Source organism: Aspergillus eucalypticola (genome assembly GCF_003184535.1).
Source record: "Aspergillus eucalypticola CBS 122712 chromosome Unknown BO83scaffold_2, whole genome shotgun sequence".
Classification (NCBI taxonomy): Eukaryota; Fungi; Ascomycota; class Eurotiomycetes; order Eurotiales; family Aspergillaceae; genus Aspergillus; species Aspergillus eucalypticola.
In genome coordinates, this window is record NW_020290276.1 from 955280 (window position 1) to 978039 (window position 22760).

Consider the following 22760-nt stretch of genomic DNA (forward strand, 5'->3'; position numbering starts at 1 on the left):
GCCAAGTGATGATGAGAAAGATTTAGAGAGGCGGGTGGTCAGGAGAAGCTGTTTTCTGTTTGCGGCCAGCCTTACATCCTCTTCCGGGCCGGTCTCGACCAAGAGTTGCCCGTGGACCCTGATCTACCCTTTCCATACATCAATTAGAATTCAACCTGCAACTAATTATTTACTCAAAAGCCCATTCTAAAAGTAGTGGCGTGTAGACAAAACAACAGAAATTAGTTGTCAAGGACTGCGTATGTACAGATGTAAACTATGCAACGCTCTCTCGAGCAGCACGAACCAAACGAGCAGCAGAAGAAATAAGCTATATACAAACAGGCATAATCTCTATCAAATGTTGAAAAAAATCTTCATTATCATCTCCGTGACCTGCGCGGATCTGTCGCTTCTTGCCGACGCCACTCTCGAGACTCCTTTGTCCCCAAGCTGCCCAGTCCTCCCTCTAGCCGTCGCTCCCACCCGCCTAATCGGACTACCAGGCAGGTGGCATTGTCTCCTTCACGGGTCACCTCAGTCGCAAATTTGACCACATCGGAAGCACCCTGGTCGGGGGTCTTGGCTTCCTTGACGATGTCGACGACCTCTTGATCTAGGAGCGTGCCGCTGACTCCGTCCGACATGAGCACCAAGAACGAATACTCAGCTGGGCCCATCTCAATGCGACGGATCTCAGGCTCTGCCGAGACACCGATGCGCTTGGACTGGACGTCCCCAAAAGATCGAGTGTTGGCAAGCCCGCTCATCCGCTCTTCTCCAAACGAGTCTGTCACAAACGTGGTAGCGTAGCGTCGTAACCGGGAAGCTTCAATAGGCGACGAGGGGTGATGGTTGGACGTGACCGGGATGGCTTGGCCGGTCAAAGTGGAACACAAGAGGATCCGGGTATCTCCGACATGCGATACAAGCAGGCTAGATGGAGCATTAGGGTGCCAAAACGGAGCGGGCGTCGGAGTTGAGATGAGCGCAATACTGGCCGTGCTGCCTCCCTTGAAGCGATTGACCCCGCCGATGTTCAACGATCGGGAGCGGCTTGGGCCATACAGGATATCATCCTGATGCATTGGCTGACCGACCTTGGTAAACTCATCGTCTCTCTTAGCCGCTTGTGCCGAAACGAACTCCAGATCAGTCCGGAGAAAGGCATACTCCAAGATCTCCTCAATGGTGACTCCCATGCCAGAATCCACATCGGTCGTCGAATTCTGCTTTCCGGCATGTGTGAAGTGAGGTGGAACGAATCTCTTGAAATAGCCGCCAACCAATGTCTTCCAATTCTGCACAAGGATCTTCTCTAATTCTCCGATACGCTTAGAGTTACCGCCTTGTACTATTGGCAGCGCTCCGGATGAGGGATCCGCGCCCTGCGGGAACTGGCCGCTTGGACCTTGTCGGAGACTCGACTGTAGTTCAAAGGCGGCCGCGGTATCCTGAATATATTCATGAAGCCAGTCCTTCAGAAAAGTACTGCACTCCGTTCCGCCATGGCCGTCAAAGACGCCGAAATAGAAGACCTGCGGATCCCCGCTCGCGGTGTCGGCCCCGCGGCTCTCCCTGGGGACAGGGATGGTGCCAGTCTTCTTGATCGTCAAAGAGGCCGGTGGACGTTTTGCAAAGGCGGGTATATCGATGACACCAGCCTGGTAGGCATCTTCATTGTAGGGCCGGGTGCCTCGTAAGCTGTGTGCACCAAAGTGGTGTTTGGCACTCCGCAGTGGGATGCGAACGACAGTGGTGTCCCGGTCGACAAGGGGCTGGAATGCGGCCGGAGAATGCGAGATCTCGCCCGTATGGGGGACCGACTCTGCACGAGGGAGTTTGTGGAAGGGGGCCAAAGGACCCCGGGGATCCGGATGTAGCGAGGACGAGGGCAAATGAGTGACGAAATAGTCGTGGAACTCGCGACGCTTGGTGGGGCGGATATCGTCAGGAACGATGTACTTGGTCGAGTAACGACGATGCCGAGACCAGATAATATAGACTAGAGAGAGGACAAGAAAAGGTTAGCCAGGGGGGGGGAGGGGGGAGATGGTGAGACGCGAATGCAGGACGACCATGCAACTCCAGGCCGATCTGGCTGGGCGCAAGAAAGGCGCGGAGATAAGAGAAATCTGGGGGAGGAGGCGAACTCACGATAACTGTCAGCCAGGGTCCGGACCTGGACGGAGACTCGCTTGGCGGGAGACCCAATCATGAAGGCCGAAGCATTGGTAGGATTATGTCTATGGAAAAAAAGTCTGGGAGAGCAAAGTAGAAAACACGAGCACACAAAGGGAGGTGCCGGACACGAAGCAGGAAGAAGGTTCTTTGCCTTTTATCGGGAATCCGCGGGGGCTGCTGATTTTGCGGGCCGAGCAATCAGCGCGGCGGAGAAACACAACGGCACTTCTTCTTACTACTTCTACTTCTCATGCTTTTTGTCTCTCCCTCCCTCGCAACAATTCAACTACAATTTTTGCTACACCCTGTTACTTATACTTCAGGCAACAGACTTGGTACCTTTTCTGTTGCTAAAGGGTGGAAATAGTGGAATTCTCCAACTTTTCCTCCTTTCCTCTCACCAGTAACCAACGCTTGAGTCTTGTCCCCGTCTATTCGAATACATCATTGGAACAGCAGACTGGAAGAGAACAAACAAATCTCACTTGCGGTATTCTAGACCGTCTCATCGTTTCTTCAAGAAAACAAACAGATCTGTGGAATAGGATGAGAACATCCACCGTATGCGCTCTCGATCAAATGTCTCACTACACTAATCCCAGACCCATCAACTACACATCTGACAACAAGACACGCATTGAAAATGCCTCCTACTAAACGAGCTATTCCAACCGCAAGAGGAATCTCATCAACGTCATAGAAAATTCATTCGCTGTTAGCTACCGTTATGAGTCTATCATAGCGGTCAGAAACTCTCCAGTAAGCAGGAAAACGTGGCAGCAGCAAGACGGCAGCCATACATATTGTGCTCGCAGTTGGCTCCACCGAATAAATGCACACGTCAATTGGAGACATCCCCAGCCTGATCCGATAATTCTTATCTGTCAAATTTGGGTTCTTCACACTGATGGAATGATCGTGGCTAGCCATGGTCGCGTAGTTGAGCTGTTTATTGACTTTGGATTAAGTCACTCAATGCGGTAGCCCAATGTCCGTACGTAAGCCAGGCGCATGAGAAGAGTCAGAAAATGTATGCCATGTAAGCTGAATACGAAGACTGTAAAAGAATGATGATGTGAGCTGAGGTTGGGGTGCAAGTACTAGTAATAATGATGTGTTCTGTTTCATCAAATGAGTAAGCGAAGTAGCTGGGATGGTTTCCTAAGCCTTCACCTTCTGTCACTCAAATTGAATGAACATCGCAGGAAAATACATATTGCTCTCAAGTTCCTTCTCAATTGTCTGCGAGATCAACGTCCTACCGTTCAGTGAGTATATGTTTGAGTGCGAAGAATAATACACTCGAGAGCAGATGTCACGGATGTTGTGGGTGTCGTGGGATGTTAGGTGCTGGTAAGCAGCAGGAGTTATTAGCCGATAGTAGATGAGCAGACGGACACACTGTCGAGATACTGGTTCTGGGAACCAGGATAATGCTTCGTGCGAAGGGGGGAGTGCCGGATCAGCAGACTCCCGATATATATCAGGTACAGTCAGGGTTTGTATGTATAGTACTTTGTAGATCAGTCCACACGCAAATTATACAATGTGGACTTGCAGGTAGTGTCGTATTATCGACCAGTGTCCCTGTTATACAGTGTTGTGTTGGGAATGTTCTATGAGATGTTATACAATCTCATATGTGAGAAAGGGGAGCAACGGGAAATGTATGGTGGTATCTACAAAACACTGGCAGTACTTCAGTGAAGGACTCAGATGATGAAGTCATTAGTGGTCTTGAAATTACAACAATCTTTTCATGACCGACAATTGTCAATTAACAAGGTTACGAAAAAACTGTTTGGCGCTAACGCAATGTACAAATCCCTATAGACAAGATCATTCCACGAGGCTCTCGGCCTGATAGACAACCATAAAGGGTAAGATGTCAAGAAGACCGGCACCTACCAGGGGCAGTGTCATCCAAGCCAAGCACCATGCCGAAGCAACCGCTCAACAGTTTCAAAGGCCAAAGTGTGGTCCGGCCGTCACAGATTGCACCTGGTAAGAGAGACAAAATTAGATGTAATACCTACCCATATGTGGTCATGGTAGGCGCGGGCCGATGTCCTATACTTTAGATCGCTTTGGTTCGGGAGAACAAACTGCTGTAGACAGCGTCGACGACGGGCTGGGCGGTGATCTGTCGACCACCAAAGAAACGCCCGTTCAGGCCCTTGATGGCGTTCTCGCCACCCTGGACGCGGTCGAACTTCAGGTAGATATCGCCTTGCGAGTTGGGATCTAGTGCAATGTGAACAACATGGCCATATTTGTCTTCGCACTCAGCGCGAACGTCATCCTCCAGCTCCTTAATCCAAGCTTCGCCCTCCTCCCTGTGGACATTGTTAGCTTCCAGATACCGATCAAGAGAGCTATGACAGGACAACTTACTCGTTGGGGTCGAACATGTTGCGGAGCATGACACACCGACTTGCCATGTTGACGTTAACAGGCAGAGGCTTGGCCTCAGTCTTGGGACGGAGCACCTTTTGCTGGTCGTCGGCAGCAGGCTCGGCTGGTTCATCTGTTCTTGCAAGCTTGCGCATCAATGCATCCCTACTGTAGTTGTTGAAGTTTACACCGGCAACATCCGTATCGTCCAATGCACTAGCACCGGCCCCCTTTTCGGAGTCACGGCCACCAGCGCGGTCGAAATTGCTGGTACCGCCGGCTTGAACACCACGTCCTCCGTGACCCGAGAAAAGAGAGCCCTGGAAGTTATGTTGGTTTGCACCTTGGCTCTGCATGCGTTGTGCGTTCGAGTCAGGAGTGAACTTATCGTTGCCAAGGCCAACGCGGATTGCTCGACCAGCAAGGTCAAATCCATTCATCTTTTCCAAGGCCTCACGAGCCTGGTTTGGATCACGGAACCTAGGCACAGTGTTAGCAACATTTGTAAGTGATAGGAGTAGAATGTGTAGGGGTATAACTTACTGCACAAATCCATAACCCCTGCTGCGACCAGTCTCGTCCTTTTGCAGCTGGACAAATTCAAGTTCGCCAAAAGGCTCAAAGACGTTCTGGAGGTCACTTTCAGTGATGCTGAAATGAATGTTACCCACGTACAACCTGTGAAATGGAGCAGCGTGATTGTTGCCGCTGCTGGCCTCAGGATTGCGGGCCTGGCGGTTCTTTTCCGCTTCAGTCAATTGCGCGATAATGGGAATTCCTAGAAGTTTCTGTCCGGTAAGCTGGATAGCGGGTGCAACGGCGTCTTCGCTTTTGAACTCGACATAACCGACACTGGTGAAAGTCAGTTACACAGCTCTCCTATCGTCTGGGAAGGAGATTAACTCACCCTTTAGACCGCCCACTGACACGGTCCTTGACGATCTGGGCTTCCTTGACAGGTCCGACTTTCTCAAAGAACGCAATCAGCTCCTTAGTTCTCAACCGCGCAGCAAGCTGCTGAACGAAAATGGTACGCCTGTCACGCTCATCCTCGGTAGGTTCCGGCGTCCTCTCGCGGCTTCTCGGGCTCGGGCTTCGTTTGCGGTCACGGCGAGTGCGTCTGTCTTCATCTCGCTCATCGCGACGGGAGCGGCCCGAGGGGCGGTAATAGCGATCATCGTAAGGCGACCGAGAGCGAGTGCGAGCCCGTCCACCACCGCGGTAGAAGTCGCCACCAGAACGGTAATCGTCACCGTAGCGGTCACGACGAGACCGACGGCGTTCGCTATCACGACTCCTGCTCCTCTTTCTGCTTCTATGGCTTCCGTTAGCACTGCCATGTTCGCTTTTCGGGCTCTTCATGTCTTCATCTCCATCGATGTCTCGCGAGCGACGTCGATCACGGCTGCGGTCCCTGCGCTTGCGGTCCTTCTCTCGTGACCGATCGCGGTCCCGACGGTCATTGCTGTCAGTTTTCGAGGAGGAGCGGTCATCGCGGTCCTGGGAACGGGGAGGGTCTTGAGATGGCGGAGCGGCTGTGGACTCGAGGAGAGCCTCAACATCGAGACCTGACATCTTAAGATATATGCTGCAATTTGTCTTTTCCTGGGCTAAACTGAACAAAATACAAATGCAACGAAGGTTGCGCGGAAAGGATTGAGGTCACTTTTGGCTTGGTTAGAGAGTGACGGCGTATCAAGCTTGACTTGAGCGAACCCTTCTGTTTCAAATCCGGAAGCCGGCGAGTTGTTTCTAACACTGTAATATAGATATTCTCGAAGCCGTATAATTAGGAGTCGGGGTAAGCGGATTCCCTACAGGGGTGGTGCTGTAGCTGAGGAGTGAGGTGAAGAGATGTGAAGATACTGTCCACCTCAATGTTCCGATGGCGTGGGATGCCGACACGTCACGTGGTCTTGGCGTCTTTGCCTCCTTATCTTTTGTCCTTTCATATTTTTTTTTTCGCGCCGACTAACACGGCTATGAACCACGGGTCATCTAGCACTCAACCGTACCCCGGCTTGAACTCACTTCATCGATAGTGTAGATGGAAGAAAGATTATATTATAAGCGGCTATATACTCTGTACAATAGTAGATAATGGTTTCACAAAAGCAACGAGAGTCATGGTCACATATCATGGAAGAATAACATATTAGTTTTCTTCATCCGGCCTTGACAATCAATGTACATGAAAAGATTCACACAAGAAGCCCAACTCCGGATTGTCAGCGTGGGTAAGAATAAACACACGTCGGCGACATTACTTCGTACATTAAAGATGTGAATAGAGAGCAAATAATGGGGGAACACTGAGAAACCAGAGTATGAAGCATCAGGATGTCACGTATGTTCATTGGGTCTTCTTGGGAGACGGAATCTCAAGCTCAGTGCCGAAGACGCGGTCCCAAAAGCGACTAGTGACGCCAAAGCCATTGTCGAAGTCCGCGAAATGATGCTGGAGGTGGTACTTCTTGAGCGCCTTGTAGTAGGAAGGGAGGCTATAGATGAACATCAGCGGTTAGCAAAAATATTAAACGAAGAGCTTGGAGAATAGATTTACTCACTTGCGGTGGTGGAGGAAGTAGTGAGTCATGTCATAACAGACATAGCCGAAGACACCTCCACAGAAGACCGTCACAGCGGCATACCAGTTGTAGAAGAACACCGTGTGCGCTAACTTCCAAAATGGGGCGGCCAAGACGACAAATAGAGTCGGTGGCATGACCAACCGATACTTGTCCATGGGTAGGTAATGATGGATTCCATGTAGCAGGAAGTGAAGGGTAAGGCCAACGCGGTTATCAGGAAGCCACCTACGAAGCATTAGCACCAGCGACTAGAGAGATGAATGGGGCAGAGCGTCATACTTATCGATGTGAAACAAAAACCTATGCATGACATACTCTATCAAGGTCCAGAGGAAGAGACCACCGACCCAATAAGCAGCGGCAGCCGGCACATTCGCCAGTCCAGAGAAACCAACGATAGTCCCATATGTGACTGGAGGAAGCCACATGATAGGAACAACATACCAAGCTGTCTTGCTCAAAGGTTCAAGGAAATTTCCAAAGAGCGGCGCGGACTCCCCACCCTTGTAATGACGCGGGCGATGGATCTGATCCAGGTAAAACTCCTTGGTGAACCCGCTGTTCCACAGCTGGAGAAGGAGAGGCTTGTTGAGATCCAAAAACTTATGTGTCTGATAATCCTTGGTAGGATCGGTCTCTACCGACAGGTCCTCTTCGCAAGACAAGCCAGTTGTTGCAAACACCGCCTGCTGTTCTTTTGATTGAGGGGTGCACCCATTTGCTGCCTTCCCGTTGGGTTCCGACGAGACAAACCCAACAAGACATTCGTCCAAAATTTCGTATGCCGAATCCGAATGGGCGTGGGATGCCGGATCGCGCAGTATCTCCGCCACATCTTTGCCAGCATATTCGAGGACCAACTCTTCACCACCGGGATGACCGGCGACAAAGTCAGTAACGTCATAGACCTTTGATCCAAGGGTCACATAGCACGAGTTGGCATCGTTGTGAGACTCGACCTCGGCCGGGGTGAAAGTTGGAAGGGTTCTGCCAGGCATGGTCGTCGCAAGGCAAAAGCCTAAAGAGCCAGTACCGTGTTGAGAAATCGATGGACGAAGGGAAGAGACGAAAGTCTGGAGGTAGGGGGTGTAATGCGAGAGTCGTAGTTGGACGGTTAGCGATCAGTTGTGGTGCAAACCGCTATAAATGGCTGAGGGAGAAGTGGCGTGAGCTTCAAAATATCGAGCAGGGATCACGGGTCCGAGGCTCCGAAGGAAAAATTCGCTGAACCACTGAAACAACAGAGCACAACAATCGCAAAAAGTCTAGCAAGCACTGCTACAACACAGCAAGGGTGATTGTGAAAAGTTTGTGTGATTGAGAAAGCAATAACTTCTTCTCTCTCCTCTATACAAAGAGCGATCGTGTGGCTCACCATAGAGGAGGCGCTTCCTCAAGGCCGTCGGGGATACAACGGGAGTCTGCGGAAGGCACTAGTCCTCTTTGGGAATTGCCCCTGAGTGGCCATTTTAGTAAGCAGTGGACTGACTTTTGTGCCTAAGGCCTATACAAGGCATCTATCTATAAGGCAGCGACAGGCGCCTGATCGAAACAAGAGGCTAGCTGAACGGCTGAAGGGGTTTAAGTGGGCAAGGTAGTACAGAGTACTACGGATACGAGGCTACAAAAGGAAGGCGCCCAGTTTTTGGGTCAAAAAAGAAACGCAGGTTTATGGTTCACACTTAATATGGAGCTCCTGCCAAATTAGCGACAGCATACAGCAATATAACCCCCCCAGTATAGCGCTAAGCAACCGCATTCTTCTCGCACTTCTAAGGCTAACCTTGCGACACTGTAGGTAAGACTGGCTACCGCTTTGCCCAAGACACTACTGTGGACTGTGTTGCTTATCAGATGTATGGCCCCAATGAGATATTCTTTCTTGGATTGTGTGGTCAACCCGTACGCATTGGTGCAGTGATCATAGCTGGGCGCAAAATGGAGCCATTGTGGTCTCCATCCAATATGGAGCGCATCTACGGAGTAAATTGCCCGATCACATGAGCCCATACAAGATATTTGCGGATGCCGGTACCGAGTCACTGTTGTGGTGCTGTCTTTCAGTGTCAGTAGTCTAGCAGTAGCTACTCCGCACCCACTATCTACATGATATCCGTCAAGTGATGGCCTGATCGTCAATAATCCTGCCTACTGGTTCATGCGACCAATGACAGACCAATCCGGTTTTTGGTGGTATTTAGTGGGACTCCATCCGGGATGTCTCTTTTCTGCCTACTAGAGTACGGGTTTCGAGTGGGTTTTGGCTCTGCGTGTGCGAGGGAGCAGAATACTACACCGTACCATCATATCTCGGTCTGTGGAGTTGGAACCCGGGCACTGGTCACTCGCCGTCCGAGGCAAAAGCATGGCGGCCTGAAACTGTCTCCAAGCGGATCTCCTCCCAAAGCATGCCTCTTTTACTATCGGGGGGGTCGTCAAAGCGTCGATGGCAGCTGAACACTGGGGCGGATCTGGGACGCATCAGAAGACCCCCGACAGTCGGATGTATCACAGTACGTCTAGAGCTCTGAGCTTTGGGTGGCTTTTTCGGAATATGAGAAATGAGGCTGTCATCCGAACAAGCAGTGCGGCGTGCCTGATGGTCAAAGTCTGGCCAAAACGAGCGATTATGAGCAGGTTCCGAAACCAAAAGTATAATAGCAACTAACGACGTTGAGAGTTGGGACATGAGATCGGCAAGCAAGATACTATCTAGATAGTAGTTAGTTGACGGTTGAATGGGGAGGGTAAGCGCTGGGCAGAAAGCACTAGTAAGCGAGGATGGGGAGGACTCGAGTTACTAAACGCCCAGCCGAACCGAATTCAACGCCCGAACAGAAAAGTTCAGCAGTAAATTATGCTCCATTTCCACAATCTGGTGAAGCGCTACTGGCCACATCGCATCCCGTGTTCCTCATATTAGCTAGCTACTGCTATTTAAATCAATCTATATTTACTTTCGTACTTGCCTTCGCCACACACACAGCCAGTGTAGTCACGATTTCTAAGTGGTCCCCCTCTGCCGGGAAGGGCGAAATTACGGGCTGGATAATGACCCGCCCGCTGCGTATGCGGCGTAAGTTGCGTAACATTTCCACTGTACCGGATCGCTCGTTCCGACAAGGCGGGTTCGCCCCTGTCCGTATGGGGGAAAAGGAAGGATGGAGGCTGGATCTGGAGTGGATGAAGTTGACGGGGCACTGGGCGTGCACTGGGCATGGCTGGACGAGTAGGACAAGGTCTTTCTGGTGGGTTACACTTGTGCCCAATAACCGGACAGGATTGACTTGAACAATTGGAGAGGAAAAGAGAAAAAAGAGAGAGAGAGAGAGAGAGAGATGGGGCAACCAAGAGAAAAAGGGAGAGGAAGGGGAGGGGGGAGATTGGGGGGGTGCCGAGATGGATGATGGACTGATGCCTTTTCGGAGGGAAGACTTTTGATTTGAGAGTTGAACCGGGTATGGAGTACTGTCGAGAAGTCAAGGCGATCTCCATGGATGGAAATCATTTGGAGATCATCAGAAGTGGAGGAGCTAAAAAGAAACTTGCAATCTGAATTGAACGGCTTGATTGGAAAGTGAAAATGCTCCATGGTTTATGGTGGCCATGGTTCACAGATAGATTACCTCTCACTCATGCACAACTCCCTCTCTGTTGATGACTGGTTTGGTTACTGCCATCTCCGTACTGCGCGGTACTTTAGCATACAGTTTTCCTCCGTTCCAGCCGCAAAGTCAGTCTCTGAATCGGTAAGAGAATGTATCGGCCGGTGGGGAGTCCCTCGGTATTTCCCCGTGTCGCGCGGCTCCGTCTGTCGATAGAGTCTAGTTGACTCGACTCGACCAAGCTTGGAATAAGGTATGTCCCCTTCACATTCATGCATTCATTCCTCGCCCATTGAATCATGCTTTTTTTTTTTTTTGCCTTCATTTGCATTGACCGAATTCAGGTCGAACTCAACTTATTTTAGGTGCATTCATTTTTTTTTTTACTCATTGGAATAGTGACAGCCTATAAATTGATTAGCAAAATATATAAGTGTACGGAGTATGTTGGTGCCAGAAAAAAAAAAAAAAACAAATCACTGTAGAGCAAGCAGACTTCCCGTTCGGCAAAATTCTCTTTCTCTCGATTCCCCCTCTTACTGTACTTTCATTTCAAGAGAAAAAGGATGGAGATCTGCTTGATCCGATTCCTCCTTGGAACCACATCCGAACGGGTCCCCCCCTCAACCCCTGTCGACTGATCATGTCGAGCTAAATGTCGGAAAAGTGGGGACGGTGTTCAATTGTCAATCATTTTGTCTCGACCGAGTCGACCAGTCAAGGGACTGGAAGTGGGTTTTACCTCCATTCTAATTAGTGTACCTCAGTAGCTCAACGGGAAGAAAGCTCCCTGAGCCAGAAAGTGAGGGAAACAAAGAAGAGAAGAAAAGACACACACACAGACATAGTTAACCTGTTCTTCCCCTCGTCCTCTTCCCAACCCTTTTATCTCTTCACTCACTCCACTCTCCCTCTTTCTCTTCCTTCCCTCTTCCCTCCCCTCTCTTCTCTTTCTCTTTTTCCCCTAAACCTCCGCCCCCTCACTTTTTGTGTCGCTTGTCAACCTTGTCTCTCACCACAATGGATACGTTTTCGTCGTCGGACAGTCCGTCCTTCCCCGGCAACCGCATTGTGTCCTACCTACAAACTTTGGCCAAGTCCAAGTCCGAACTGCCTTACGGACTGCCTGTGTGTGTGTCTCCCTCTCACACGGTTACCAACACGGACTCGCTCCTTCATCTCGCGTCCTTGGTCGGCCCCCATATCAGCATCCTTCAGGTTCACGCAGATATCATCGATGACTGGTCCGAGGAAACGGTTCGCCAATTGACCACTTTGGCTAGAAAGCATGGCTTTTTGATCTGGGAAAGCGGTCGGATTCTCAATTCCACCGTTGACGTTGTCGGTCGGCAGAAGTCTGAATCAAGAGATGTACGGAATGGGATGGTCGACTTGATACGGAAGAAGTACACTAGGGGTGTGGTGAAGCCAGCATCATGGGCGGGCATGTCGACAGCCTGGGCTTCGGGGGCCGCTGTTTACAACCAGGAAGCCGACATCTTGATTCCGACCTTGAAGGCTGCCGCTCGGGAGGCAGTGGCAGACGCTGTGCAGACCATCAGAACCGAAATCACCGCCGACAGTTTCGCAAATGAGCAATCCAACAGCGATCAAGACTCGGCACAATCCCAACATCTTACTGAGTATGTCGTCGACCAAAGTGGCCTGGGACTGCCCCCACGGAAGGCCTCGACTATCTCCCTCACCCAAACAATCACCCAGCATACCGAAGATTCTGCCGATTATCCCTTGGAATCACCTCAGTTCGAGCGCCATGGCTTCGAGTTTGGAACTTTGAGTCCATCTACGATACCTGAGGATCTTCCTCCCCCGCCTCTTCTAGCCCGTGGTCTAGTACTTTGTTTGCCATCCAGGACCGATACTTCCTTTACTCCCGACTACCGTCAGAGCTGCATAGCTGCTGCCCGTGCCAATCAAGATTTCGTGGTGGGATTTCTCTGTGGTGAACCATGGCATCTTGCCTCGCAGAGAAGCGACATTTTTGAGACAGGCCTGTCTGGTTACAAAGATGAGCAGCAGCAGCTGAGCCCATACTCGTCGGATGACGACGAGGAGCTGCCACACTTTGCGCTGTTCTCTCCCATCTGCCAAGGTGGACAGCCGCTCGACGGCAGCGAGGAAGATGAAGAGATGGGAGAGGAGGACGAGACACCTCTGCCTGAGACCACGATACCACTTGAATCCCTCAACCCTCTCGCCGCAAAACTATTCTATGCTGCTGGGAAGGCATTCAAACTCCGCGAAGCAACCAGCCAGGAAAATGGAATCACGCATAAATCCGACACCACAAAAAGTTGTCAGATCTTGCACATTCCTATCGTCTCGTTGCCGTGAAGAGGCACCGCTGGGAAATCCCTTACAGCATACGCCATATCTTTCCTTTTGATTTCGAATAACTAATCACCTATTCTGTTCGCACATATACATATTTATTTCGCTACTATGTCTTTTAAAGCAACAATATCGCACAAGGGAGGTCTGGAGTTAAGCGCTGTCAAAACCATTTCGTTCTGTCATGTTCTGTTATTACCATCTTCTGAGTACAACATTAGGGGGTCAGAAATCATCTGTGACTACAGCCAAAGAGTATAGCAAACTTATAGCATCACCAGGCTCGGGGAATACAAGAATTCCAAATACCAATGACCACTAAAACGTAAGCATCCAATCGGGGCATATAGCAGCCCGAGCTAAATTGCAACGGCGCCATTTAGAAATGTGTCTAGAACTCTAGATCCAATCCCTCAGGCTCTAAATCCATTGTAGCCTCATTCCCTGCAGCGGTCGGGACCGACGCCGGCCGAGCACTCCCCAGGCATCTGGGGAGATGCTATAAGAGCCCCTTACGATGATCTTGATCCTTTTTGGGTTGAGCAGACTGTATGTGGGTACGGATGATAACATCTAGCCCGAACTCGAACTCGAGGGCCACGTATTTGCGGTCAAGATAGTATAATGGACTGAGCATTTCAATAAACCTTTTTTTTTTCTGGTTGACAAATTGGTTATTATCAAAGGCCCAATTCCATTGCCAGTTAATCACTAGTGTAGTTGTATGTATTGGCCCATGAATGACTTGCTACTTCCTAGTAGTAAGTACTAGTAGGTTGGCATGGGGCTCTATAGTTCCGACAGTATGCCGGGTAGTACTATCCATATAGTTTGCTCCTCGGATATTTATATGTCTTCAACCGTTCTTTCAGTGAGTGCCGGTCATCGACGGCGATTGCAGTAAGAATCATACCACTCGCTTCTTCCGAATACAGTGAATTGCTTTATATATATATATTATTTTCGATTAGCACGAAACTAGTTCACAACTGGAAAAGAAGGTGCCAAACCAAGATGAGGAGAGGAGAACGAACGGCTTTGAAGTATCCCCGCGGTGGGTCACATGACGATATGGCTCGAAGAGGCAATTCTTTCGATCCAACCACCACTTCTTTCGATCCACATCTCTTATTTGCACACGTATTGTTTCCATCATACTTTGAAGAATATGTTTGGCTTCTCGATATGAGAAGGCTGCACATAGCGTCATAATGCCAGAGTTGTTCCGGCCAGTGGCCTCCAAATGATAACTGAACCTCTGGCGGAGATCCCAATTCCTACCTCTGGCAGCAGGAGTACAGATTCCACGGAACCTTGTTTCGAAGCTACGAGGAGCTTGTTCAAGATACCCCAATGCTGTCACCAATTGTGCTGAGAGAGAGATCACCTATTATAACCTCCCCTAAGGATATCGCGAACAGATTAAACTGTACAAGATCAGCTCATCATGGACTCGGAAGGTGCCCCAGAATCTCAACAGGAGAGCTTAACTTCTGCAATAGGTAACCTGTCCATAAAGACAGCCGCAGGCCAGTCTGAAGTCACGCATCAGGCAAATGGCGTGGCTCATTCGTTGCCTGATCTAGAGGAGTCGGCTGCTCCCTACAAAGTCATCTTGCAGACCGGCGACGTGGTCGTTGAATACTTCGATCCTGAATCTGATATTGCAACACAATCGGAGGCGCGCCATCGTCGGTGGCGAGTCTCCAGCGATGATTTGAAACAAAATAGTCCGTATTTTCGGGCCCTTCTTGATCCGCATAAATTCTCCGAGGGTCGTCAACTCATGCATCAGAAAATGATGCATCAGCAGCTTTTGGAAGACGAACCGGCGAACGCTGCGTCATCCAACAGCCCAAATGCAGAAGTGAGGTATTTACCTGTCGTGATTCTCCCGAGCAAACATGTCGCATCGAGGCTTGGGTTGGATGCCATCAAATTGTTTTTGGAGATTCTGTCCTTCAACTCCTTTGGAGAGGAACAGAAGTGTTCATTTGATGCGGACTTAAAGTTTTTGCCTGTGTCTCTGATTGCAAGACTACTGGAGCTAGCGGACGCCTTCAACTCTCCGCATGTCGTCCAGGAATCTCTCAAGAGAGCCGGTTACGCTTATGGGAAAGGGAAATATCAACCCTCCAAATTTGATTCTTCTTTACTGAAGCTGAGTGAGGATCGCATCCGGCAAACCATCTTCGTAGCGCGGATACTGGACGAGCCAGTCATATACAAAGTGATGACCCATGCCCTACTGGTTCTTGGCTCGAAAAATTGGGCAAACGGTGTCGAGCCTCCGGTTACTCCTACCCACCCCTGGCGCTTTCTGCCTAACGGTATAGAAGGTATCCTCATCAAACCCGTCACGCCTTTACCACTCCACTATCAAGCACACTAACCATACTCCAGAGGAGCTTTACTTCCGCCGACAATGTGTTCTGAACACTATTACCGACCTTCAAGCCTACTTCCTCCGGGTCTACGGCGCTTTAGAAGACCCCGAGCCCCCCAAACCTTTTGTCCCACGACAACCACTTGCACCAGCGATCAATCAAGCGCGTCCCTTCCAATGCCGCTACGGCTTTGGCAACTCCAGTGCCTGCGACGCCTTCCACCTAGGACAGATGACCCGATTCTTCTCTCTTCGCACGAAGACCATCTTTCTCGGCTCGACCTTAATCGATCCCGACTTCACCCTCGACTCAGACACCGACTCCACACCTGAACAACCACCGGCGCCTCCATCAGATATAACAGTCATCATAGCCTCCCTCAAACAATGTCCCGACTACCAAATCGACCCAAATCACGTCGGCTGCGGCATTCGCCGCCGCTTCCTCCCCCCACTAGATTGCATAGAACGCTTCGTCGGCGACGGACGAGGTCTTCTCGGAATCGACTTCCACTTTTGGACCGGCCAGGAATGGCCCTTTGCAACCTCATCCTCGTGGGCTAATCGCACCCTTCCTCGCGCAAACGTCATCGATATCCGTATCTCTAAATTGAGCGCTGTACATGGAGGAAGCGGTGCTCGACTCTCATTCACCGCTCAAGAAGAGAACGCCAGGTTACTATTCACCGCGAAAAAGAGAAACTGGGAGGCTTAGCCCAGTTCTAGACTAAGCTGAACACTAATTTCTATGTTTATAGAGGCTGGTTATGTGTTCTCGCACGAGATACCGATTTGAACCTTGTATGTATTTTGACATGTCGATATTTTACCCGAATTAGTGACTCTGTATATATCCTGTATATGGATTTGGACAAAGAACATATGCTGTTCACGTGAAGCATCTAAATAAGTTACTTTGTGCATTCTAGCGAGAGATGCAAATTCGAATACTACATGACTCAATAGCAAATTCCATAAGACGACTGAATCAAACATCCAGCACAATGTAAGGAAAACGAAAAAAGACGTTGTAACGAAAACATCATATTGTCATAATTAGTCCGATAAGAAAATTGGAGTGATATTGAACACCACTAAGGGATCCTTTGTCACCTTAAGTGCACAGCACACATACACACCCATGTTCAGAATACAGTAGAATGATTACCACTGACTGTACTCGTGACTACTGCTATTGTATCCAGAAAGTATTATCTTTGAGGAGACATTCATTGATTATCGGAGTCATGCCTCACTTCTGTATCCTTCTAAACCCTACTATAACTTCACATGAATCTGCTTCGGACTATGTTTACCAAGGTATATAGCAACCGCTCTGAATTGCTAGATACGGACCAGCATGGATAACGATGTAAGGCGCAATCTTATAGTGAATACATATAGAAAGTAGAAGAGAAAAAAGGAGGCTTATATTGGAGAATAAAACAAATAAAAGAACCGTGGTCAAAAAAGCATAAGACACAACTCGCAGAAACCCAAATGGGCAGTCCGAACGTCATTAGTACTCTATACACCCAAGCAACGTAGACATGAGAAAAAAAAAAAAAATCTACTCGATGACATATCCCTCGGCGACGCTCTTCACATCCTTGGAGTAGCCAGTGCTCTCGCCCTCCATCTCCAGAAGAGTGATGTCGTTTACGTCGACCTCGACGAAGGGGTTAGCCTTCGAGAAATGCACATTCATGGGGAAGAACTCGTTCTCATCTCCGTCGCCTGTGGACTCGAACTCGAAGCTGCCAGATGCGTTGCTCTCGTCCACGGTTCCGATGTTCCAATCCAGGCTGTCTCCGGATACTTCGTAGACGGCGTCGAAGCTGGACACTGCCGGTTCTGTAGCGCCGTAGGGGATGGTGACGACGACGTCGCGCAGAGGGTCAGATCCAGTCAGTTCGTACTCGACGGTAACGGTGGTCGAGTCGGAGCCCTTGTTCACCCAGACGGTGAACGTGATAGGGAGGATATCGGCGTTGTCCGATCCAGAGCTTGCGACACGCCAGCGTAGCACACCAATGGAGTTGTTAGCCGGGAACCTCTTGGACGTATCCTTCAATTGAATTGCGGAAGAGTTTGTGAAGACGGCTTTGTCGACATTAGGGTGGGTGCGGAATTGCGCACCATGCGTGGGGTTAGCGTGGAGGTCGAGCTTGAGTTTGGTGAAAGCTGGGTCGGAGATTCGGAGTTGCAGATCACCCTTCACCTCGAAGGATTTCAGTGCACCCTCACGTGTAAGAGTAGCAGAGATTGTCTCTGCGATTGTGATGTGGACAGGATCCCGGTCCGTTGACAGCGAGGCACGGGCGGAGGACACCTTTTCGGCGATCGGCGTCGAGGCTTGTGGTGTCACCAAGGGGCTGGACTCTTCAACTTCAGGACCAAGGTCGCCGCGCACTTTCTCGTATATGTCGGTGGTTTTGGACTTCTTGCCAAGTTGCATGCCCTTGCCGCGGGTGGGTAACGGCCTGGAGTGGGGGAATGTTAGAGACAGCGAGCAGAGATAAAAATGGATGCACGCACTTAGCGAAAGACTTCTTCTTCTCCGCCTCGTAGGTGTCGTAGGTATCGGGAACAGCTGGCCGGGAGGGGGGAGTATAGACGGGGTAGGAGGGCGCCCGGGGAGCCATAGAGCGGCCAGATTTGGCGGCCTCTTTCCGTTGCATCTCCAGCTGCTTGGCCTTCCTTTTGCGCTCCTCGCTGGCCTCGAGTTCTTTGTTCTATACCCAGCAATGTCAGCCAGCCATTGACAGTATACCCAGGTGAGGGTATACATACTCTTTCAATAATCTCCTGAATTCTCTCCTCGTGACTCTCCATTTCCAGGAAGGTCTTGATCTGAGTAAGGGACAGATTCTCCCTGTACCCCAGAGTCACCAATTCATCGTAGGCACTAAGCAATTCGAAAGCATTGCGCAGAATCTCCCTCTCATCCAAGCTCTTACAGATGCTGGTGGTGACTTGGGCGAAAAGGTGGAGACTGTCGATGTCCTGCAAGATGTTCGACTGGCGGTTCGTAATCAGGACGATGTATAGCTCGTCCAGAGGCTGGTATACAAAGCGGACATTGTCCTGCTCCACGGTCGTATGCTGAGTACCGGAGTCGGCCAGTTTGGGGAAGGAAGCGAGCAGGGCCTCGATTCTTGAGCGAGCAATCTCACGGAATTGGCGCGAAAGTACGGCCTTGCCCCCGCGGGTGCATATGGAGGCTGCGAGGACGACCTGTTGTTTGTGCGCGATTGTTAGCAGAGCTCTGGAAATTAGTTGAATATCGGAGATCGAACCATGGCTGTAAGGATTAAGGTCAGATGTCTAGTAAGAAGTGATAACTTTTCGTCCAGATGACAGCAATCTCCCGACGGACGAATATCTGGTAGGCGTGTCTTGACGTCGAAGCCACGGGGAGTCGCTTGCTGTTCTCTTCGTCCCCGTTGGCCCGTGCGCCGCGCTACCCCCTCGCTTACCGCAGCACAAGAAGCTTCACTTTGCCTCGACCTCTCCATTTGCACCTTACAAGTCAACCTTTTCCCTTCACCTTTCCCCACAACTTATTCAGGGACCCAACTGTCGTCACCGCAGACGCAGTTGCACTTTTCACCGTTCTCGGGTGGATCCATCCCTAGGGTTAAAGGCAGCTCACAAAATCTGTTGTTGGGTTGCTTTCAGGCACACCCCGAGATCGCCACGCGGAAACTTTCGACGCGTCTCTGTCCTTCTGTTGTAACACCCATCGTATATCGATGACATGATAACCGCTTCTTCGCTTGCACCTACCAACATGGAGATCTCTGTGGCCGACGATAAGATGGAGATGGCTTCCCCCTATCAAGGGCATGTGGATGATTTCGATATTGATATCGATATCATGGAAGACCAGGCCTCCGTTACCGATAAAGATATGATGGTAGCGGACGAGTATTTCGAATACGATCACGAAGGTGCTCCCGATGAGGATATGGTCGATGATGTTGCCGAGCCGACTATGGTTGATGCCGATGAACCTTATACCGGAGCCGACTACACCGTGGAAATGCAGGACGAGAATGAACGTATTTATGAAGCGGAAATGCTAGAAGACGACTACGAAGAAGACAACGATACCCCTGTTGCTGAAGCTCAAGACGAAATGCCGACATCATCCGAAGCTCAGAACCAAGCGGTAGAAGGAGCGCAAGTGCCAGAACAGAGTGCTGTGATGCCCGTTGATAAGAACAACGCTGAGCAGGAAATCCAAGAGGAGCCCCGGACGGAACAACAAAGTCATGCAGATGCACAGAATGACCACCCGCAAGATGTTGAACAACCCATCGACCAACCAGAAGAGCATGTCCCACAGCAGCCCGAAATAGACACAGCCGAGTCGACTGAAATCAAAAAGCCTTTCGATGGTACCAGCACGGTGGAGCAAGAGTCTCATCATGTCGTGGAACAAGACGATCGGGAAGAGACGGCTAATAACGCCGACCAGCCTCGGGTCCTTGAGAGCGGTCCCAGCGACGTTGAACCTCCAGCTGATGCGTACAAGGATCCAGCTGAAAAGCTAGAGGGTACAGTAGAAGAAGAGCATGAGGGACAAGGCCAAGAAGGAGAAGGAGAGGAGGGGAAAGTAGAGGCAGAGGCACAGGGGGGTGAAGAAGGACATAATGAAGAGGAAACTAAGGTCACAGAAACTCAGGACCGCTCTGCAGAGGCGCAAGACGTCGATCACCTAGTCGAGCGAGAAGCTCCGGCGACGGAACGCACGCCTCTGTATCCGGTCAAAGTCTATTACCAAGACAACGAAATCTCACTGTTCCCTCCTCGGGAAGGCGACTCATCGGAGACGTTCTTTCTCGAGGATGAGAGCTTGGCTTTTGGGTCTTTCGGCAAACTTCTCGGTTCGTGCCGTGAGGTATTACGTGAACATATCGGAGATAGTGAGGTTCTTGTTGTAGATGTCGAGGCTCTGAATATTCAACTAACCGAGGTTTGTCACTCGTGAATCCCTTCTATTAGGCAAATACTAACCACGACTATAGGACTCACTTCACCTTGACAAGGTCACACTACATCAGATTGTAGATTTGTACCTCCGTCTTTGCCACAATGACGGGGTGGAAGAGCCGGAAGCGCTCTATCTTAGCTTGAGCACAAGGCCCACAGTTGCTGCAGAGCTATCCTCTCTCTCTATAGCTGCAAACGAAGGGAAAGGTCTGTCGGAAGTTTACTGGGATGGTTACGGCGAAGCAGAGGCAGCCTCCGCGGAAGTTTATGAGGAGAACCAAGAAGTTGATATTCCGGACGATCTTCAGCAGGAATCCTCTGAAGCAGAGGATGCTAACAGTGATTCCGAAGACAACTACGAGCCGGATGTCGAATCGACGCTCCAGACAGGCGCTGCTGAACAACAGCAAGAAGGGCATGGCGACCAAGCCCATGAGGACCATGATCAAGCAGCTTCAGATAACGATGATGCAGTTGGCCCCGCTTCAAGTGACGTTCGGGAAGGCGATAATGACCAGGACAGCAACCGTCATGAGGCTCATCAGGCCGAACCCGAGTCTGTGGAGTCTGTTGATCAATACGAGCTGAACGAGTCGTATGAATCAGAAGAGCAGTCAGAGTCCACTGCTACGGTGACTCAACAGCCCCTGCTTGACTCAGCAGACGGTCTGGCCGATCATGATCATGATCATGACGAGCATGAAACTGAGCATTATGGCACGGGAGTTGCTGATGAAGAAGCCTACCCGGAAGAGGAAACTAATGTAGATGCTACTGAACACTACGACTATCAAGAAGATGCCGAAGCAGCCGAAGCTGCCGATATCCCCGGAGAAGCAGATGAGGAATTTATTGGCGATGCGACGGCACCGGATGTGCAAGCACCAGACGATTTCCAGGATATTCACGACAGCGATGAAGTCCAGGATGGCACGGTCGACGCTGACTTCCATGGCCTTGAGAACGATGACGGAGAGGTCCACCGTAGCGGTCCAGGCGAAGAGGCATCGAATCAGATTGAAACGGTTCCGGATAGTGTCTCCCAGGAAGCCCCGGAGATCACCAACAAATCTACCGAGGATTTGGAGGATGACTCACTAGGTACTGCGGAAGATCTGCTAAAGAGCCCCAGAAAAGAAGACGATCGACATGCCGCCGAGGACACTAATGCGGATGAACTCGAAGAGCCGGGAGAAATCCACGATGAATCCGAAGAAGTTCCAGCCACACATGATGACGCCGATGAGTTGACATTCGACGATGAAGACTATTTGGATCTGGGAGTCCAGGATGGACTGGCTGCCGGCGATGAGGCAGATCTTGCCATGTCACCAATTCGCGGTCCAACGAAACGTCATCGCGAAGCAGAGGATGAGTTTGAGTTCACTGAAACCCCTTCTCCGGATGCAAAACGTTCTCGGTCGTCCTAAATTTCTCTTTCCTACCCACACCATCTATTCACCTTGCCCTTTTGCATACAAACAACTCCTTCCCTGGGATGCGAGCTTTGCTTAGGCTCTATCTAACGATTCCAGCATATTGGGACCGGGCTGGTCTGATATGACGTTCACGATCATTGGGCAGCCCTGATATGTGACGAGTCACTAATGATGTTTCCGAAAGATGGCATCGGTCAATAAAGTGCGGAGACTTTGCAGCCATGCAACCCAGATAAGGTACGTGATACTTCGATAACTCCCCCTCCCCCTCTCATGTTTCCTCCCACCGGACTGGTATGGCCGGGGCAATGTTTCAGCATCGCCTTGGGCACTCCACATACGGGGTGTAAAACTTAGGTTTGTACTTGATACCTCCCACTATTCCAAGTATTATTCTTGCCCTTGTGTTTTTTTTATTCCTCTTTGGTCAGTGATACCACCTATGATGAAGGTCTTTGTGGCGTCTGGGAGTGGATACGCATCTCTACTGTACTCGATGCAAGGCGTTGTTATCATGTTGAATCCAGGTAGCTTCCGCGCTGGCGGGATAGCGATAGTTGAATTTCTCTGCGTCTAATCTCCTTGGGAGTTAGAAAATGACAGATTTTTTCTTTTACTTTGATCTGAGTTGCAAATTTTATCAAAATGTAATAGATGCACGAAAGCTTCCTCAATGAAAAGAGAAATGTCCCAAAGCTGAGACAGCTTGCTAGATAAGGAAGACGCTGGAACGTGCTCTTGTTGATGATCATGCTACTGGGTAGACGATCAACTTTATCTAGTAAAGCAGAGCACTGATGCAGGTGAGATTGGACAGGTCTAATATCCCGAT

At 50.2% G+C, this 22760-nt stretch overlaps 7 protein-coding genes across 7 annotated transcripts; 3 read left to right on the plus strand and 4 right to left on the minus strand.

Annotated features, from left to right (window-relative positions):
• Positions 1–176: 176 nt before the first annotated feature.
• ptcA (type 2C protein phosphatase PTC6) lies at positions 177–2270 on the minus strand. Its single transcript, XM_025530246.1, has 2 exons — positions 2137–2270; positions 177–1984 (listed from the first exon to the last, which is right to left on the minus strand). Exons 1-2 carry the CDS (start codon positions 2195–2197, stop codon positions 363–365), a joined length of 1683 nt encoding a protein of 560 aa, XP_025392791.1. The 5' UTR covers positions 2198–2270; the 3' UTR covers positions 177–362.
• A 1629-nt stretch (positions 2271–3899) lies between these two features.
• Positions 3900–6403, minus strand: BO83DRAFT_329664 (putative RNA splicing factor (Pad-1)). The gene is made up of 4 exons (XM_025528204.1): positions 5465–6403; positions 5101–5409; positions 4558–5037; positions 3900–4499 (listed from the first exon to the last, which is right to left on the minus strand). The coding sequence occupies exons 1-4, from the start codon at positions 6130–6132 to the stop codon at positions 4241–4243; spliced, it is 1716 nt and encodes a 571-aa protein (XP_025392792.1). The 5' UTR covers positions 6133–6403; the 3' UTR covers positions 3900–4240.
• Positions 6404–6599: 196 nt separating this feature from the next.
• BO83DRAFT_374631 (fatty acid alpha-hydroxylase) lies at positions 6600–8503 on the minus strand. Its single transcript, XM_025530247.1, has 3 exons — positions 7428–8503; positions 7125–7373; positions 6600–7058 (listed from the first exon to the last, which is right to left on the minus strand). Exons 1-3 carry the CDS (start codon positions 8144–8146, stop codon positions 6911–6913), a joined length of 1116 nt encoding a protein of 371 aa, XP_025392793.1. The 5' UTR covers positions 8147–8503; the 3' UTR covers positions 6600–6910.
• Positions 8504–11435: 2932 nt separating this feature from the next.
• BO83DRAFT_374635 (uncharacterized protein) lies at positions 11436–13410 on the plus strand. Its single transcript, XM_025530248.1, has one exon. The coding sequence runs from the start codon at positions 11774–11776 to the stop codon at positions 13106–13108; it is 1335 nt and encodes a 444-aa protein (XP_025392794.1). The 5' UTR covers positions 11436–11773; the 3' UTR covers positions 13109–13410.
• An 832-nt stretch (positions 13411–14242) lies between these two features.
• Positions 14243–16411, plus strand: BO83DRAFT_433814 (uncharacterized protein). Its single transcript, XM_025535718.1, has 2 exons — positions 14243–15444; positions 15509–16411. The coding sequence occupies exons 1-2, from the start codon at positions 14553–14555 to the stop codon at positions 16204–16206; spliced, it is 1590 nt and encodes a 529-aa protein (XP_025392795.1). The 5' UTR covers positions 14243–14552; the 3' UTR covers positions 16207–16411.
• A 376-nt stretch (positions 16412–16787) lies between these two features.
• On the minus strand, positions 16788–18879 carry BO83DRAFT_352638 (coatomer subunit delta). Its single transcript, XM_025529002.1, has 4 exons — positions 18791–18879; positions 18285–18728; positions 18030–18226; positions 16788–17974 (listed from the first exon to the last, which is right to left on the minus strand). Exons 1-4 carry the CDS (start codon positions 18791–18793, stop codon positions 17062–17064), a joined length of 1557 nt encoding a protein of 518 aa, XP_025392796.1. The 5' UTR covers positions 18794–18879; the 3' UTR covers positions 16788–17061.
• Positions 18880–19284: 405 nt separating this feature from the next.
• BO83DRAFT_303849 (uncharacterized protein) lies at positions 19285–21919 on the plus strand (the record flags this gene model as incomplete). Its single annotated transcript, XM_025527208.1, has 2 exons — positions 19285–20472; positions 20525–21919. 2 exons carry the CDS (start codon positions 19285–19287, stop codon positions 21917–21919), a joined length of 2583 nt encoding a protein of 860 aa, XP_025392797.1.
• Between the last annotated feature and the right edge of the window lie 841 nt (positions 21920–22760).